Source organism: Dipodomys ordii, unplaced genomic scaffold, assembly GCF_000151885.1.
Source record: "Dipodomys ordii isolate 6190 unplaced genomic scaffold, Dord_2.0 Scaffold238, whole genome shotgun sequence".
NCBI lineage: Eukaryota > Metazoa > Chordata > Mammalia > Rodentia > Heteromyidae > Dipodomys > Dipodomys ordii.
This window is the reverse complement of record NW_012267454.1, coordinates 277,059-296,219: the sequence shown is the minus strand read 5'-3', so window position 1 is coordinate 296,219 and position 19,161 is coordinate 277,059. Positions and strand designations below refer to the sequence as shown.

The window sequence follows — 19,161 nt, the reverse complement described above, 5'->3', positions numbered from 1 at the left end:
GGAGAGGGGCGGGGCGCGGGAGGGAAGAGCTACTAGAGAGCACCTGGACCCTTGCCACCCGTAGAGCACCCCAGGACCCGGCCACCTGGAGAGCACCCGGACACTGGCCACCTGGAGAGCACCCGGACCCTGGCCACCTGGAGAGCACCCGGTCCCCGGGAGAGCACCCGGACCCTGGCCACCTGGAGAGCACCCGGCCACCTGGAGAGCACCCGGACCCTGGCCACCTGGAGAGCACCCGGTCCCCGGGAGAGCACCCGGACCCTGGCCACCTGGAGAGCACCCCGGATCCCGGCCACCCAGAGAGCACCCCGGTCACCCGGAGAGCACCCGGACTCCAGCCACCCAGAGAGCACCCGGACCCCAGTCACCTGGAGAAGACCCGGTCACCAGAAGAGCACCCAAGTCCCCTGGAGAGCACCCCGGACTCCGGTCACCTGGAGAGGACCCCAGTCACCTGGAGAGCACCCCAGTCACCTGGAGAGCACCCTAGTCAACTGGAGAGCACCCCAGATCCCCATCACCCAGAGAGCACCCCAGTCACCCACAGAGCACCCAGACTCCAGCCACCCAGAGAGCACCCAGACCCCCATCACCTGGAGAGCACCCCGGCCACCCAGAGAGCACCCAGACCCCCATCACCTGGAGAGCACCCCGGTCACTCAGAGAGCACCCAGACCCCCATCACCCAAAGAGCACCAGGACCCCAGTCACCTGGAGAGCACCCCGACCCCAGCGACCTCGAGAGCACCCAGGCCCCAGCCACCTGGAGAGCACCCCGACCCCAGCCACCTCAAGAGCATCCAGACCCCGGTCACCCGGAAAGCACCCGCAGAGCATCCGGACCCCTGTCACCTCGAGAGCATCCAGACCCTGGTCACCTGGAGAGCACCCAGACCCTGGTCACCCAGAGAACACCCTGGTCACCCAGAGAGCACCCGGACCCCAGTCACCTGGAGAGCACCCCTGTCACCTGGAGAACACCCCTGTCACCCAGAGAGCACCCCTGTCACCCAGAGAGCACCCCTGTCACCCGGAGAGCACCCCTGTCACCTGGAGAGCATCCCTGTCACCTGGAGAGCACCCCTGTCACCCGGAGAGCACCCTGGTTACCCGGAGAGCACCTGGACCCCAGTCACCTGGAGAGCACCCCTGTCACCTGGAGAACACCCCTGTCACCCGGAGAGCACCTCAGTCACCTGGAGAGCACCCCTGTCACCTGGAGAGCACACCTTTCACCTGGAGAGCACCCCTGTCACCCGGAGAACACCCTGGTTACCCGGAGAGCACCCCAGTTACCTGGAGAGCACCCTGGTCACCTGGAGAGCACCCTGGTCACCTAGAGAGCACCCTGGTCACCTGGAGAGCACCTGGACCCCAGTCACCTGGAGAGCACCCCAGTCACCTGGCCACCCAGAGAACACCCGGACCCCAGTCACCTGGAGAGCACCCCAGTCACCTGGAGAGCACCCGGACCCTGGCTACCCAGAGAGTACCCGGACCCTCTGAGCGAAGAGGGGAGACAGGAGAGCTGGGGGCCAGGGCTGGACACCAGGAGCCCCAGGAGTGTGGGGTGGTGCGCTGCACCCAGCTTAGACCCCCCTGGGTCAGGACTGAGGGCCGGGCTCTCTCCCTGGGTCCTGGCAAGCCCCTTGAGTAGCAATGGAAAACACAGACCCAGCATGAGTTGAGGGGTGCCGAGCGCCAGCCCTCCTAGCCCAGGGCCTCGAACTCCGTGTGCAGTTCCCCCGTTGTTCCAGTCCTGTGGAGAGGGTGTGGACACCGCACTTGTGGGTACAGTACATTTGGATCAGTGTCTCCCCTCCACCAGCGGCCCCACCTCCTCACCCCTCCCACCCTCCCCTGTCCCAGTTCCATTCCCGCACATACATACTGAACAAGGTTGCTTGTTTTCTGAAGTCTGAACTTCTCAGAGCGTAAAATGGCAGGGGATACAGCTGTGAAACTAAGATCATTTCTGCAGGTTTTCTCTAATGGAGAATGACAGACCTGCAGGGTCTGGTTTGGGTTTTGCTTTTGCTTGTTCTCCTTTGCCTGTGGAGTCCTGTGTGGGCCCAAGACTTCCAGCGCTTGGTGGTGTGGGGGCAGCACCTGGAGGCATGTTGCCTGGGACCCTGAGATCTGGGGGTGGGGCCACCTCCCCTCCCCTCCAGCGGTGCCCTCCTCCAGCACCAGACCTCTGACCCATCCCAGGCATGGCGGTTCTGTGACCTGGCCTTCCACACACACAGCCCTGGCCCGGCAGCTCAACAGGCGCCTCCCCTTCTCCAAGTCCCCTGACTCAAGGTCACCCTCTAATCACATCTCTAGAAAGTCTGGTGACCTTCCCAGACCTTCCAGATTCTTCTGCCCACAGAGGATGGAGTTCTCACATTTTCTCCTCTTGTTTCCTCATCTTACCTGTAGAGGTACTGCCTTATCTTATTCCCCAAGACAAGGTTCTGGCATTCGACAACTTTTTACTGATGAAGAGAGATACAGAGACAGACCTGCCCCAAGATGCAAAAAGTAACACTAAGTTCAGACATCTCTGTGGTGAGGCCAGTTGACGCCCCCTGCCCCATGGACGTTGTGTCCCTTGGTGTATGGGCATTCCCTCCTCTGTTGGCACACTGCCCACGGCTCGTCTCCTCCCTGGGGGCCTCTCCCAGAGCTGGGCTGGAAGAAGCCCTGGCACTGTCTTAACCACTGTGGGGGAAGGTGTGTGGTCATGGGTCATCTTCCAGTTCAGGAGTTCTGATGTACTTCTAGTAAGAGTTTGATAACTAGAATAGACCGAGCTGTGCTCCCAGGCTGTGAGACCGCTCATATAAAGCCCCAGTGATCCCGGCTGTGGGTCCTCACTGTGGCCCAAGCACGGTCCTCTCCGTGTCCAGAGCAGAAAGGAGCGGTGCCCACAGCGGGAGAGGGGGTACACACGGGGCAGAGGGGGTCAGTGCACAGGGAGCAGCAGGAGGGGTGCTGTGCAGAGAGGAGGCGAGTGGAGTGCTCCTGGGAGTCTCTTCTAATGAAGCTCCAATTATAAACTCATATATGTCATTCTGTCCATTTCAGCTTGAGCAATCACTGGACCAGAGTAATGAAAATACATAAGCAAATTCAATAGTAGTGAACAGAGACAAAACCTGATAGCTATCAAAAGAAGCTACCTGAAAGCAGCAACTTAGAAGCTGATTTACTGGTCCTATGATCTAACTACGAGCTATAGCCCCAACTACACACACACACACACACACACACACACACACACACACACTTTAATATCTGTCCTTTGATCTGAGCCATTCCCTCCAGAGGTCACTTTACAATTACCTTAGGCTCCAGGAAAGACAGGATTTACCACCAATAAACAAGCCACAAAAGGCAAGTGAATTGTCTCAGACAATTTTATCTCCTTAGCTTGTAGCAAAAGGCAAAACTGCAACCAAGAAGCAGAACAGCTCAGGAAGCCAACTGCCCTCTGGTGGAAAGGGTAACCACTGCTCAGGAACTCCTTCAAGGTCAGAGATAGCCCAAGGTCAGCGAGGCCACACCTGTGACTTAGGGCTGTCTTAACCATGCATACCATCTTGACCTCACCCCAGTTTTCTGTTTAACCTGAGGCCAATGCCTGGACCCCTGAAAATGGCTGGACTGAAATGCTGCCTTCTCCTGGCTACCACGTAGTAAATATTTCCCTGTCCTCTTCCATATCTGTTTCTTTGACGTGGGGGTGAGGTGCTGACTTACCAGCATGAGTTACCTGGAGTTCTGCCAGGGATCTAAAAACCCAGCCTCAATACTTTTTCAATGATAGTGACAAACCTTCTAGATGTACATACAACCACATAACAACTATAATCACAGCGTGAGAATCACATACATAGTGAACTTTTATAAAGCACAGTCTCCCCAAATCATACTCCTCTCAAGTCTCCATGTGAGATACTATATAATACCTGATATGTGAGGAATAGTCATGAAACGGAAACAACGCAAGTCTCACAGTAACAGAGGTGAGTGTGTGCACTGGCTTCAGGTATGGTGTGATCGAGGCCTCAGGCAGTGTTATCTCAGCCCACTTCTCACCGCTGGTCCCTTGATAACTTGTGTCCACTCAAAAACCTGCACACAATGTTCATCGCCATTATATTTACAATAGCCAATGATTTAGACTTCCATCACTGCAACACATATCTGAGCAAAATAACTCTCCAGAGAGAGGATGTCTTTTTGCTCATGACTTCAGACCGTCATAGCAGGGAAGGTATGATAGAGAGGAAGTGCTCACATCACAGCAGCTAGGAAGCAGGGGTGGGGGAGGAGAAGAGAGGGGGCTGCACTGCTGGGCTCTTCCTGCTCTCACTCCACGCAGACCCCAGCCGGTGGAAGGTGCAGCCCAAACTCAGGTGGGCCTTCCCCCTGGGTCAATCCTCTCTGGAAACTCTGCACATACCTCCCTAGAGACATATTAAAAAATAATCTCCTCCACACTTGGCAATCCACTCAAGCTGACAAGATCAACCATCACAGGACTCCCTTTGGGCAAGAGGCCAGGCAAGTTCAAAGCCACTATATAAAAGTCTCAAAACAACAAAAGAAAGATTAAACCATCACAACTAAAAACTAAAGTGAGATCAGTTGATTAAATCAACTTGTGTAACTGTAACTCCTCTGTGCAATTACATTTTTAAAAAGAATTTTTTAAAAAGTAAGGTGCTGCAGTGGTAGAGTGCTTGCCTTGCATGCATGAGGCCCTGGGTTCGATTCCTCAGCACCACATAAACAGAAAAAGCTGGAAGTGGCGCTATGTTTCAAGTGGTAGAGCACTTGAGGTGGTAGAGTTCAAGCCCCACAACCAACAAAAAGAAAGAAAGAAACGTACTCATTACCTTACTTATATAACTATAACCCCTGTGTACATCATCTTTACAATAAAATTAAAAAAAAAAGTAAGGTGCTGATTTCTGTTTTACCCACTTAGTTGGAAGGGCACGGGAACTTCTAACTCAAGCAGTGAAGGAAAGTGATTAGAAAGGAAGAAATAAAACTGTTCTTCTCCGTAAATATGACAGCTTTTGTAGAAAACCCAAAGTAATCTACAGAAAAGGTCCCAGTACTAGTGAATGAGTTCAGCAAGAATGCAGGATCCAAGGTAAATTCATAAACTCACAGCACACACAGCATGATGTGGATCAACAACAAACCACTAGAAAAATGAAAGACGTGATACTATTTATAGTTATTCCAAATCAAGTGTAGTACTTGGGTTGCAACAGAGGAAAACACACGTATAAAATGCTGGCATGAGAAATCAAAGATCGCAAGACTTGCAGAGACTAGCTGTGCTCTTGGACCAGGGCACGGAGACGTGGTCAGTTTTTCCCAAGTTGTCCTGGAGCATTCAGGGACTGCCTATCAAAATCTCACCAATGGTTCCCTTTTCAGACATCAGTCAAGTGTGTAAGATTTTGGTGGAAATGTAAAAACCATAGATTAGCCACAATAATTTACAAAAACACTAAAGCCAGAGGAATCGTTCTTCCAAGGTTAAGGTTTATTATATATGACAATATCAGTTAAGAACATGTAGTTTTGATTGATGGAGTCTGTAGTGTTGAGTGGCACACAGGTCAATAAAACAGAGCGCGGCACCTGTGTTGATCAGCACAGATATCCTCTACTGATGTCTAATGGCAGGGCAAATGTGATTCAGTGAGAGACGGCCCAGGAGCAGCTGCACAGGCATTGGGAAAGTGGAACGCAATAGAACTTCATCTGTAAAACTAACTCTAAGTGGACCAGAGACACAAATTTAAGAGACAAATAGGAGGCAAACATTAGGCTTAGGGAAAGAATTCTTACACCTGACATTGAGAGCCCAATTCATTCATAGTGAGAAAAATTGGACCTCACTAAAAAAATTGCTGTGAGGAATTCTTCACAGACAAGCTACAAACAGGGGCTTGCATTTGGAACACATAATGCCTAAAGAACTTCAAAAACAGAACACTGGGAAACAGATTGTCCAAGCAGGAAATGGGTAAAGTACGTGAGCACACATTTCACTGAAGAGGTTTTATGAGGCTATAGAAACATGGCCAGCTTCATTAGCTGCTAAAGAAATGAAATCCACAATGAGATATTGGTACACACTTGTGAGAAATGCTAGAATGCAACTAAAGGTAAGAGACAAATGCAGGAAGGGATGCCAAGAGGTCAACTGATTTGCCATGTCTTGTGAGAATGCAAATGGCACAGGCACTAGAATTCAGCAGTTCCCTTTAAAACTAAACATGGACTTGTCCATCCTACTATTGGGCATTTATCCTAGAGAAAGGAACACTTAGGCTCTCTAAGACACTTGTACACAAACGGTCACAGCTCCTCCATTCCCAGCAGCTGGAATGTGGACGCATCCACCTGCCCTTAACAGGTGACTGGATCCACAACCCTTGGCAGCCCCAGGCCATGGTGACAGCAGTGTGGCCCCAGGACAGGAAGTGACAGACAGAGACACATGGGTGGGACTGGGGTCCTACCTCAGATGATGAAGTTACTCTGCCATTTGGTTTGTGCAAAGGATGACACAGACAAGGGGAAAGTTCTGTTTTTAAATGACAGGTTCTGTGCTCAGTCAGATTCAGATCCTTTTACAGAAGAATGGGTCATCCAATACCATAAGTGCAAATCAATTTCAGATGGATTGCACATTCAGATATGAAAGATAAAGCAATAAAGCCTACAGAATGAAACAGGGAAGATCTTCCTGACCTTGGTGGTGGGGTGAACATTTCCTAAATGGAAAATTAACTACAAGTGGGAAAAGTGCAAACATTGGACTAAATAAATGAACTTCCCTTCTCAAAACACTAATAGCCAGGCACTGGTGGTTCACACCTATAATCCTAGCTACTCAGAAGGCCAGAGAATCATGGTTCACAGCAGAAAAGCCCAGGACACTTTTATCTCCCATTAACCAGCAAGAAACCAGAATTTGAGATGTGGCTCAAGTGGTAGAGAACCAGCCTTGAGCAAAAAACCCAGGTGAAAGCCTGAGACCCTGAGTTCAAGCCCCAGTGCTGGCAGAAATCAATGAAAACATCACCTGGAAGAAGCCTTTTACGTGAATCCAAAAAGGATTTGGATCCAGAATATATATGAACCTGTGTATGTGAAAGAGACCCTGTGTGTGAAGACAGGCAACACATGACAGGCACTGGAGAAGGCATGTATAGAAAAGGATAATAACGAATCATGTGAGAAGATGCCGCACATCGTTTATCTCTCTCTAGGAGAAATGCAAATCAAAGTCCTGATGGAACACCAGTAGAAATGCAGAAGAATGTCAACAGTGAGATGTGCATGTGATACTACCTGAGGTGAGGCTGGGCCCCCATGGGAGTCCTGCCCTGCTGGTGGGAGGGCCACCTGGTAAGTCCACATGCAAGAGTTCTGCAGGTCTGCTAAACCTGACCACACACATCCCCAATGCAGCATCAAAATGTAATCTACATAGCTGCCTGGATGTAATCTAGATATGGTTCCTGATAGCTCAAAAAACGGTATAAATATTAATAAAAACTATTAGCCAGAATGCTTATAGCAGCATTGTCCACAATGCTGTCAATCAGCAATCATGTGCAGTATGTGTGTTATATGAATATATATTACACACACATATATAAATATATACATATAAAATGTTGAACCACAGAAGCGGAACAGAAGAGCATACATGCTTTATGATTCTCTCGCAGACCCCTCAAAGCACCCAAGCTACTGCCTGGCATTGAATGTCAGGGGGGTTCTCCGGGGGCAGAGAGGAGGGCAGGGCTGGGGCAGGAAGGGGACCTCAGGCTCCTGATCCATCCCCCAGAGGCCTCCCTGAGTGGTGGTCCTTTGCTGACCAGGTGTCAGGGTGGAAGCTCACCCTTGGGGATGGGTCTACAGGTGTGTTCAGTTGAGCTCAACCACTGGCAGAGCACTAGGCGCTCTATGAGATGTTTGATCACTACAAATGAAATTCTGGGCCCATCATGATCCTAGTGTGGAGGGGCACCCAAGCCCAGAACCTTCCACAAGGAGTCTTTGAACTCTGTGTTCCTCAGGCAGTAGATCAGGGGGTTAATCATGGGTGTGAGGACAGTGTACACCGCAGAGATGAGCTTGTTGGAGCTACGTGTGTCGATGGCCTGGGGACGAACATACATGAAGATCATGGCCATGTAGAAGATGGTGACGACGGTGAGGTGGGAGGCGCAGGTGGAGAAGGCTCTCCAGCGGCCTGTGGCCGAGGGGATGCGCAGAACGGCCAGGGTGATGTGTCCATAGGACAGGATGGTGGCCACGAGCGGGAACACCAGGATGATGAAGGCCAGGATGAAGTCCACCAGCTCAGCCGTGGAGAAGTCCGTGCAGGCCAGCTTGAGGATGGGTGAAATGTCACAGAAGAAGTGGTTCAGGACGTTGGAGCCACAGAACGTGGCACTGGAGATGAAGTAGACCTTGATCACAGAGATGGTGAAGCCGCTGGCAAAGGAGAGGGCCACCAGCTGGACACAGAGCCCCGTGGTCATGATGACCTGGTAGCGCAGGGGGTGGCAGATGGCCACGTAGCGGTCGTAGGCCATGGAGGCCAGGAGCACGCACTCGGTGCACACCAGGGAGCTGAAGAAGTAGAGCTGGGTCATGCACCCGACAAAAGAAATGTGTTTGTGCTGCAGGAGGAAGCCGTCCAGCATCTTGGGGATGATGTCTGACACGTACCAGATCTCTATGGTGGACATGGTTCCCAGGAAGTAGTACATGGGCCTGTGGAGGGAGGTGCTGCTCCAGACAGTGAGGATGATGGCCAGGTTCTCCACCAGCACACAGAGGTAGGTGAGCAGGAAGAGGAGGAAGAGCAGGAGCTGCAGCCTGGGGGCCGTGGGGAAGCCCAGCAGGATGAAGGTGCTGACCCTGGTGATGTTCTCCCCCCTCATCCTTCTGTGCCTGCAAAAGACCAACAGGCAAGTGGAAAGGCCAGAGGACAGCTGAGGGGAGAAGGTGGAGCCGGCCCTGGGGTGAGCGCAGCACACAGATGGTACACCTGGCCCTCACAAGCCACAGGGGAATCTCTCAATTCATCTAGGCCAGGCTTATCCAGCAACGTCCTGAGTGCTCGAGTCAGCTATAATGAAGAAGAGGGAAGGAGGATGAAGGCCAGGCCAGGGAGCAGACTCCAGAATGTAATCAGAGGGCTGGGCACAGCCAGTAGAACAGGAAGCTGGCTCTGCTCTGTTGCTGGGGTCTCGGTTTTATCTCCCAAGAAAGACCCGCCTTGTACTCTGTAGCCACTACCAATACCTACTTTAGCACCACCGAACCATTTTATTTACAAATTTCCTTGAGTTAGGGGTGGAAGGCTGGCATTATTATCACCCCTTAAAGATCATCCAGGCAAAAGTGAAGAAATTTCAGAGGTAAGTAGCTACACTGACCATATATACCTAACAGACAGCTACAGATTTTTCCACTCAGAAGCATCAAAATATACTTTTTTTCCAGCAGCCCATGGAACATTCTCCAAACTAGATAATATCCTAGTCACAAAGCAAAGCTCTGTAAATTAAAACAATGAACTCCCTCCCTCTATCCTGTCAGACCACAATGTAATAAAAGTAGAGCTTAACAGCAAAAACCATCACAGGAAACACTCAGACTCATGGAAACTAAACAATTCATTGCTGAGTAATCAGTGGGCCATTGAAGAAATAATCAAGGAAGTTAAGGTGTTTCTGGGATTCAGTGTAAATGAAGACAGAAAATACCAACTCCTTTAGGATACAACAAAGGCAGTACCCCAGAAAGTTCATATCCTTAAGTGTTTTCATAATCAAATTAGAAAAAAATCTCTAATCAGTACCCTAATGTTGCACAAAAAACACAACAATGCAAAACATTTCACAAACAAGACAAACCTAAACCTAGTACATGAAAAGAAATAGGAAAATTAGAGCTGCAATAAATGAATTAAAAAGTAAAGAAAAAATACATAGAATTAACAAAACCAAAAGTTGGCTCTTTGAAAACATTAACAAAATTGACAGGCCCCAAGCAAACTTAACTAAGTAAAACACACTCTAATAACTAAAACTAGGAGATGAAGGAAATATCAACACAGACTCAAGAACAAATTCAGAATATTATAAGGGAATACTTTATAAGCCCTGATGCAACAATTATGAGAATCTGGCAGAAAGTAACACATTGCTAGACAAAACCCAAACTGAGTCAGGAAAACATAACCCAACTACACATACCCATCACAGGTGATCAGATTGAACTGGCAATAAAAGACCTCCCTTCTAGGAAAAACCCAGGACCTGATGGCTTCACAGCCAAATTCTATGTCACCTTTAAAGGAGAATTATCATCAATACTCCCCCAATTCCCCAAACAGAAAGGGAGGGAACACTACCAAACTCATTCCAGGAAGCCAGCATCACACATATCCCCAAACCAGATTATGACAGATCATACTAACTCCTTGACGAGCATTGATGTAAAACTTCTCAACAAAATATTGGCCAACTGAATCCAATAACTGATCAAGAAAATCACACACTATGATCAACAGGATTTATTTCAAGGACAGAAAGCTGGTTTAAAATACATAAGTCAAATAATATAATATACCACATCAACAGGAGCAAGGACAAGAGCCACATGATCATCTCTACAGATGCAGAAAAAGCCTTTGACAAGATCCAACATCTGTTTATAATAAAAAGCCCTGGAGAAGCTAGGAATACATGGAATGTTCCTTAATATAATAAAGGCTGTGTATATAAAACCACTTACAGACAGCATTATACTTAAAGGAGAAAAAGTCATTCTCCTTAAATTCTGGAACCAGACAAGATGTCCACTCTCTCCACTCCTCTTCAACATATGGAATTCCTAGCAAGAGAAATACATTCCTAGCGAGAAAAAAACATAAAGGGGATCCAAATAGGGAAGAAAGAAGTAAAACGATTCCTTTTTTCAGATGGCATGGTTCTACACTTAAAGGACTCCCAAAATCTTCTCCCCCAAGCTACTAGAGCTGATCCAAAACTTAGGCAAAGCAACAGGGTATAAAATCAACCCATAAAAACCAGTAGCTTTTCTGTATGCCAACAATGAGAAGATCAAGACAGAAATCAGAAAAGCAACCCCACAAAAATAGACCCTAGGGCAAAGAGAACAGAAAAGAAGACCCAGAAATGAACCCACAGACCTATAGCCATCTAATATTCAATAGTGGAACAAAAAATACAGGCTGGAAGAAAGACAGCCTTTTCAACAAATGGTACTGGCAAAAATGGACGTCCACATACAGAAAACAGAAGCTACATCCCCTTATATCAGTTTGTACCAGCAATCCTGAGCACAGGATTTTACTTCCTAAGTAAAATTTTAGAAACATAACAAATCAAAGAAAGAATTGATAAATGGGATTACATCAAACTTATAGTTTCTGTAAAGGATATAGCTAATAAGATAAATTGAAAGATCAGAGAATGGGAGATTTTTTTATCAGCTATCTATCAGACAAGGGCCTAATATCTAAAATATACCTAGAGCACAAAAAAATTGGACTCTCAAAAATACACCCTGAGAGAAACAACAACTCAATTTTAATAAATGGGCTTATGACTTAAAAAGAGACTTCTCAGAAGAAGTAAACGTAGCCAATAGGCAAATGAAGAAATGTTCAACATCTCTGGTCACAAAGGAAATGCAATCAAAATTACACTGTGATTCCACCTCACCTCAGTTAGAATTGGCAATGTCAAGAAAATGAACAATACAAATGCTTGTGGGGATGTGGCCAAAAGGGAACGTTACCATACCACACTGTTGGTGGGAATGTAAACTTGTTCAACTACTCTGGAAAGCAGTATGGAGGTTCCTCCAAAGACTAAACACAGAGCTACCATATGGCCCAGCAATTCCACTCGGGGGTATGTATCCACTAAAGCACAAACAAGGATGCACTAAAGCCACCACCACAACCATGTTTACTGCAGTATTGTTTCCCATAGCCAAGAAATGGTATCAGGCCAGATGCTCCTCAGTGGATGAATGGATCAAGCAAATGTGGTGTATAGATACAGAGTGGAATTGTTCTCATCCATTGGAATGATATTGTACTGTTTATAGGGAAATGGAAAGACTGGGAAAAACGATATAAAGTGAAATAAGTTGACCCAGAGAAGCATAGGTTTCATAGGTTCTCTCATTTGTGGGAGCTAGAATGTGCCTATAAACCTATAAATAGACACACTGGGTAGTACCCAAAGCATTATAAAAGAATGTATTGAAGTATAATAGACTCTATGGAGGGCTCAAACAGTATAATTCTTTAGAAAGACCAAGTCAAAACCCCAAAAAGTAAGCCCTTGGAAATGGGTATTTGCAGAGGAGAGGGAAAGCAGAATGAACTGGGGAAGTGAGCAGACTTCAGGCCAGGGGGCATTGCATATACCACAGACCTGAGCACAGTGAGGAAGGGAGGGTGGGCTGGGTGAGGACGGCCAAGGGACCGCACGTATCAAGAAGCATTGTGCACACATGGCGTTGTTAAGTGGCAAACAACCCAATGCATAAGCCACAAATTAAGAAAAGTGAGGGAAGCGGGGGTGGAGGACGGGAGAGGCCGCGCCCAGCTGCAGCCTCTGCCTCCGAAACCATGTGGATAAAAGTCTTCTGGCTTATACCCAAGATGGTGGCTCCTCTGTGGACAGGGATGGGGAGGGCCGAGGGAGAGAGAAGATGGGGGCAGGCAAGGCCAGGTGCTTATCCCCAGACAGTGATGAGCAGAAGAAGAGAGGGAACTCTGCTGTGGGCTGGCCTCCTGGAAGTCACAGAGAGGTCAGGGCTGAAAAGAAACTTCTAGAAAGGAACCGCCCAAGGACAATTGGCACTTGGGACATACCTGTACTGGACACCAAGGGCACCAAGAGTGGGTGGCCTGTGGGACCCAAACTCACCCCGGTGGGTGGCACAGGCCTCCTCTGCTGTAAAGTGACCGCCAAAGGTCCATTCCAAGAACATAACGCATCCCGGACTCCAGCCTGCGCCCACCGCGGCCTCCACAGGCAAACTCGGTCAGGGCCCCACCACGCAGAATCAACCCGAGCCTCCGGACAGTGCCAGGCCATGGCTGTGTGCTCTTCCGGGCCAAGAGGGCCCGCGGAGGGGGGCTCCCGGGCACTGGGCTCCACGACGCCCAGTGGCCTCCTGTTGCTGACCAGGTTTTCTGGGGAAGTCTGGCTCTCACACCCCTTCCCAGCCCACACCAGCCCTGCGCTGTGTGCACAGGCTGGCACGCTCATACAGGATTGGCTGAGATGCGGAAAGTTGCGCCACTGTGACAAACCCAGGCCCCTTTCCTAAGAAACACTGTGCTTTCTCTCCCAGTTGTCATTTGGAGATGGTCACAGAAGCCTGGAGGCAGTGACTGGGGACCCCTGCGTTCCCCTCACCACGAGGCTGTCAGCTCACAGAGCAGGGCGTGCTCTTGGGGGAGGGGGAACTACACCCCCGACATCCCATGGAGGCCACCATTGGCCCCAATGTCTTCCCTTTTCAGGGCCCCTCTGCTCTGACAATGGCTGGGCTCAGATGTGGGTCCCTGGGTCCTGGATAGACAGAGGGGCAAAGGCTTCTGGGGAAGACCCTGGGATTCTCGCACTGGAGACAATGTCTGCCCAGGCGCCTCAGAGACGGTGCCCCAGCCTGCTCAAGGGGTAGACTTCTGTACCCAGAATGACATGGGCAGGGGCTGCGAGGGCCCCACACCCGTCAGCCTGCCCCATGCACTCTGATGCCTGCTCTCTCCCTGGCATGAAGACCTGGACATGGACCATAGCCATGTTGGGGAGACAGCATGTGCTGCTCTGCTCGGTGCAGGGAAGGTACTGTGAGGTGTACCAGGCCCCCAAATGTCTCAGCACGAGACCCATAAACACACACTCAGTACAGCACCCAGAAACACACCCTCGGTATAGTACTTATAAACACACACTCAGTACAGCATCCAGAAACACACCCTCGGTATAGTACTTATAAACACACACTCAGTACAGCACCCAGAAACACACCCTCGGTATAGTACTTATAAACACACACTCAGTACAGCACCCAGAAACACACCCTTGGTATAGTACTTATAAACACACACTCAGTACAGCACCCAGAAACATGGCCTTGGCATAGTACTTATAAACATGCACTCAGTACAGCACCCAGAAACATGGCCTGGGCATAGTACTTATAAACATGCACTCAGTACAGCACCCAGAAACACACTCTCGGTATAGTACTTATAAACACGCACACAGTACAGCACCCAGAAACATGGCCTCAGTATAATACCCAGAAACACGCCTCAGCTCAGTGCTGCTGGACTTGTATTCTACCGAGTGCCTGCCATCATGTCTGTACCCATGAGAATACAAAGAGGAGGCTGTCAGCACAGGGCTGACAGATGCACCCGCGACACAGTAGCCATCAATGTACACGGAGAACAGTTCTCACCACATACCCATAAAAACATACTCAGCACAGCACCCAAACATGCACTCAGCACAGCACTCACAGATGCACTCAGCATGGCACCCACGGCGCAGTACCCATCAATGTACACCAAGCACAATTCCCACAGACGCATTCTCACCACATACCCAGAAATACTCAGCACAACACCCAGAGATGCACACTGAGCTCGGCACTCCTAGGAGCAAGGGCCACGAGGGTGAGGCATGTGGGGTGGGGGCAGCACCAGGTGCGTGTCCCGACCAACCCCAGGGCGCGACCTACTGTCAGGTCACAGCGGAGGACGCCGCCGCCTTGCGGACAGGGCTGGGTCCTGCCTGGGGTCTGGAAGCTTCACGGCCCAGGGCTGCGGCACCTGCAGCGCTGAGGGCTGGCGTGAATCCTGCCTGTCCGGCGATGCTTGGCTGCAGGCTGGTGCGAGCCGGACTCCCTCAGACCCTGAGGGCGAAGCTCCCTGGCTTCTTCTGCTGGAGCTCGGGGCCTCCTGGGCCCAATTACCCCTCCTGCCGCTGAAGCTGCCCACGCTGGCAATTAGCAGGGTCAGTGTCTCAGTGGCCAACTGCGGAGCTCCCCACAGGGGGACTGCTGTCCCCTGTCACCCGGTGACCCCTCACCCAGCAAGGGTCCCAGGAGAGCCTTGCTGAGCCAGGCCAGGAGCCTGCAGGACATGGGAGGGGCCAGGAGGAGGGGGATGCTGGAGCACAGGAGCAGCCGCCCAGGCTCCGGGGGTGGGGGGAACCAGGCTGCAGCGGTGGACTGGACAGTCAGTTAGGCCAGGACCAGCCCCGCCACGCGCAGGCCACGCCGCTTGCCTCTGCCTCAGTGGCCCTGTGCTCAGTGCTGTGGAGCTTCTGTTCTCTCCTCCCCTGTTTCCCTCCTCCCCGCTGCCAGCCCACGCTCCGCAGGCAGGGCCGGTCCCCGAGCCTCTCTCGGGCGTCTGGATGTGCTGCTCCCTCTGGATGTCCTCACGTCCACCTCCTTCCATGCCCACGCCTTCCTGACATCGCAGCTCTGCCCTGCTGGGCACCCCTCCGTGCCCAGGAGGAATCCACTTCCTGCCTCTGCCAGCGACGGTGGCTCTCGGTCCCTTGGCCTGTGACGGCTTCGCTCTGCTTCCTGCCTCATGCCAGCCACACCCTCCCCCCCCCAGTGCCAGGTCCCCTCTGTGTCTCCAGGAGGAAGCTGGCAGTGCGCATGGCCCGCAGACAGTGCACCGCACAGCTCTGCTGCACACCCCTGCCTTCACCACACATCCTCTGGTCAGACCACAGTCACAGAGGCAGAGATTGACATGGACAGGTTTGGGGACCATTTTCCAGCTGGTTCCAGTTTTTCTTTTTTAGTTTAAAACTAAGATTTAATTTCCTTCATTATAAACAGTTGTACTGGCAAAAGAAATTCTCCTTTTCACATGTTCTTAACATTAGGAATCATTTTTTTAAAAAAGACTGTGGTATTTTCTTTCTTTTTTTATTGTGAAAATACCGTACAGAGGGGTCACAATTACATGGGCAAGGTAATGAGTACATTTCTTATCAAGCATTGTTGCCTCCTCCTTTGTTTCCCCTTCCCATCCCTTCCCATCACCCTTCCTCCTTTCCCTTGCCCCTGTACCCCCTCTGCCCGCTTCCCCTTTCTCTCACCCCCCCATGGTTCCAGTTTTTAAAACTTATTTTTGTGTATATCCCTGAATTAAACTCTGAGTAGTTGGAGTGCTCTTGTCTCTATCAATAGAAGGTAAACTTCGGGAGACAGCGAGTTTTGTCAGAAACACACCATGAGACTTACACAGCCTTGGATTTCCCCTCTGCTTGGTCACATGGGTCTTGTGCCAATTCTGAGCAAACCAAACATCATGTGTATTTCTTCCCTGATTGGGTTAAATCAAACTCTCACAACCCCGTACTCTAATCCATTGATGACTGAGACAGAGACTGACATCAATGCCAAAGACTTTGGCTGAGCTTTTCACATGAAGAGCTTAACCCAAGGCAGGGCATTGTTAAAGTACAGGAGGCCCGAAGAGGCCTCTGTTTGAATACCTGAATTCTCAACAATGAATGGAAACCAAACTTGGTTATAAACTCAGGGAAAGTCTAACACAGGTGTACACATTGCAACAACTTGCTGGGTCTCCACCAATTCTAGCCAATCCCATGGACCTGACCATTCAACCATGTTCAAAGAAGAAACTACTGACCTTTTCCAGTCAGCACACCTCACTTCCATTTCCCTCGTCCTCCAATCAGCACAGCTTTAACTCCCTTCCACATTCTTCTAACACATATCTTACAATCATGTTCTAACTCACCTCCATATTCTTCCCACAGATATCCTCCAATCACGTTCCATCTGACTTCTGTTTTCTTCCACCAGACATCCTCCAATCAGCTCGTATCTACTTCACTTCCATTTTTTTTCCCACAGATGTCCTCCAATCACATTCTACCCCGCTTCTCTCTTCTTCCCACAGATGTCCTCCAATTATGTTCTAACTGACACTTGTATGGGCCTGTTCTGGACCAAAGGATTACCTGGTGTGTAAATGTTTTTTTGCTCAATTAAACTTTGATCATGTTAATTTGTCATGTTTCTCTTCTTAACCAATCTGTACCAGGTTTGTGTCTTCTTCATTAATGCTAATGCCAACACTAAATTTCTGACCCTAAATGTGAATCCTGTGGATTAAACCAAAGTCTCAAGACCCCATACTCTATCAGAACCCCACTGTGCTCCACAGTGAAATGCAATTTCCCCTTGGCCTCACTGCAGCACTGGTGCTGAATTGTGTTTTGTTTATGGGGATTATCTCCCTCGGTCTCCTGCGAAGCCCGCTCGCTAGGTTCGCCTGGTCTCCATGCCAGTGTGACCCAACCCAAACTCACCAGCTTCCTTTCAGGAGACCCTCCTCCTCAACCAGCGCTGCCACCACATGTCCCCATCCGCAGGTCTGGAAGCACCCCTCAATCCCTCCCTTCCCCCAACACAGCCCTGCATGGTTCCTGGATGGGTCCTGGCCACTCTATCCCACACCAGGCCCACTGCTCTGTCAGGTGCTGCCCCACAGGCTCCTCCACAGTCTCCCTGCTTCCCACTGGGCGCCGCCCATCTCCACACCTGAGCAATGGGCTGTGGAAGGCAGGAATTTGAGCGGGCCCCACCCTCAGCATCAACCACGCTGCCCACCACACCGTGACCTTGGGTCTCACTGCCTGCTGTAGCCGGTGTTTGCTCCGTCCCCAATCTCGACGGTCTCTGCAGTCTCCCCGTTGGTGAAACCAGGCTTCAACATCAACAGCATCTTCAAGCTCTGAGAGAGTTCATGCTGCTCCCCGCCTCTGAGTTTCCCTCTCCGCACGCTAGCGTGAATGACTCTCATTTCTGTTGAGGTGAGCATGTCCAGGTGTCACAGCTCGCTCCCCTCAGTGTGCCTGCTTTGCCTTCTTTGCCCCAACGCCCCCATGTGCCCTTCCGCTCTGCACACCACCGCCATCACACCAGCTGGGCCTATGAGTTAGTCGGGTGCTGGGTTCCTAGGGTCCACAGTGAACAGGACCGATGCCACCCCAGCTGCCTGGGCATCTGGGAGCATTAGAGAAACCAAGCCCATCAGCTCAAGCGGTAAGAAAACACTTCCTACGTTCTCAGCAGCTGACTGCCTGTGGGCTGGGTGGGCATACAGGCCGTGGGCTGGGGTGGACGTTCAGACTATCTGGATGTACAGGCTGGTTTTCCACAGGACTATCACGATCCTTACATGAACATTTAAAAACAAGTCCAACCAAGCACTAGCAGTGGTAGCTCACATCTATAATCCCAGTTACTCAGGAGGCTGAGATCTTAGCATCTTGGTTAAAAGCCAGCCTGAGCAAGAAAGTCCATGAGATTTTTATCTCTTCTTAACCAGCAAAAAGCAGGGGGTGTAGCTATGGATCAAGTGGTAGAGCACTAGCCTTAAGACAAAACAGAACACACACACACACACACACACACACACACACACACACACACGTCACACATAAGTCCACACACTGTCACAATTCTCAGCACACCTTGCAGTGGGACTCTTGTAGCTCATTTGTTAAATATTCTAGTATTTTAACACACAGAAGCTCACTGAGAGTGGTAAATCTCTCATGGCCGGCACATTCCACGCTCCTCAAATGTGCTTGGTAATTTTAAAGGTGAGGAAAATGTATTACACTTCGAGAAGCCCTGCTTTGCTCAGATGAAAACAATGAAACCATGGGCTGATCAGACCAACAATGCCTATGATACCACTCTCCAGGACTGAAGGGAGAAGAGAGATGAGAGAGTAAATGCAGCACACTACAGCAATGCAAGGAATTCCCCGCCCAGCTCCTCATGAGTGAAGTTGCAGGTGACATCCCGGTGCTTCTCAGTGAAGTTACAGGAAGCAGAGGTGCGTTCTCTATGGTGGAGGAGCGTGACTCAAGCCCAGAGCCTTCCTCAAGGCTTCCTTGAACTCTGTGTTCCTCAGGCAGTAGATCAGGGGGTTCAAGATGGGCGTGAGGACGGTGTATAAGACAGAGATGAGTTTGTTGGAGCTGCGTG

At 50.1% G+C, this 19,161-nt stretch overlaps 2 protein-coding genes across 2 annotated transcripts in view; one reads left to right on the top strand and one right to left on the bottom strand.

Annotated features, from left to right (window-relative positions):
• Positions 1-1,343, top strand: part of LOC106000789 (early nodulin-75-like) — a 3,521-nt gene extending 2,178 nt beyond the window's left edge. The window contains exons 2-3 of the mRNA XM_013036027.1: positions 65-1,053; positions 1,114-1,343. Coding sequence (XP_012891481.1) covers positions 65-1,053; positions 1,114-1,343 — 1,219 coding nt within the window. The remainder of the gene's footprint in view (positions 1-64; positions 1,054-1,113) is intronic.
• A 6,702-nt stretch (positions 1,344-8,045) lies between these two features.
• On the bottom strand, positions 8,046-9,012 carry LOC106000787 (olfactory receptor 6B2-like). Its single transcript, XM_013036025.1, has one exon. It carries the CDS (start codon positions 8,982-8,984, stop codon positions 8,046-8,048), a length of 939 nt encoding a protein of 312 aa, XP_012891479.1. The 5' UTR covers positions 8,985-9,012.
• Between the last annotated feature and the right edge of the window lie 10,149 nt (positions 9,013-19,161).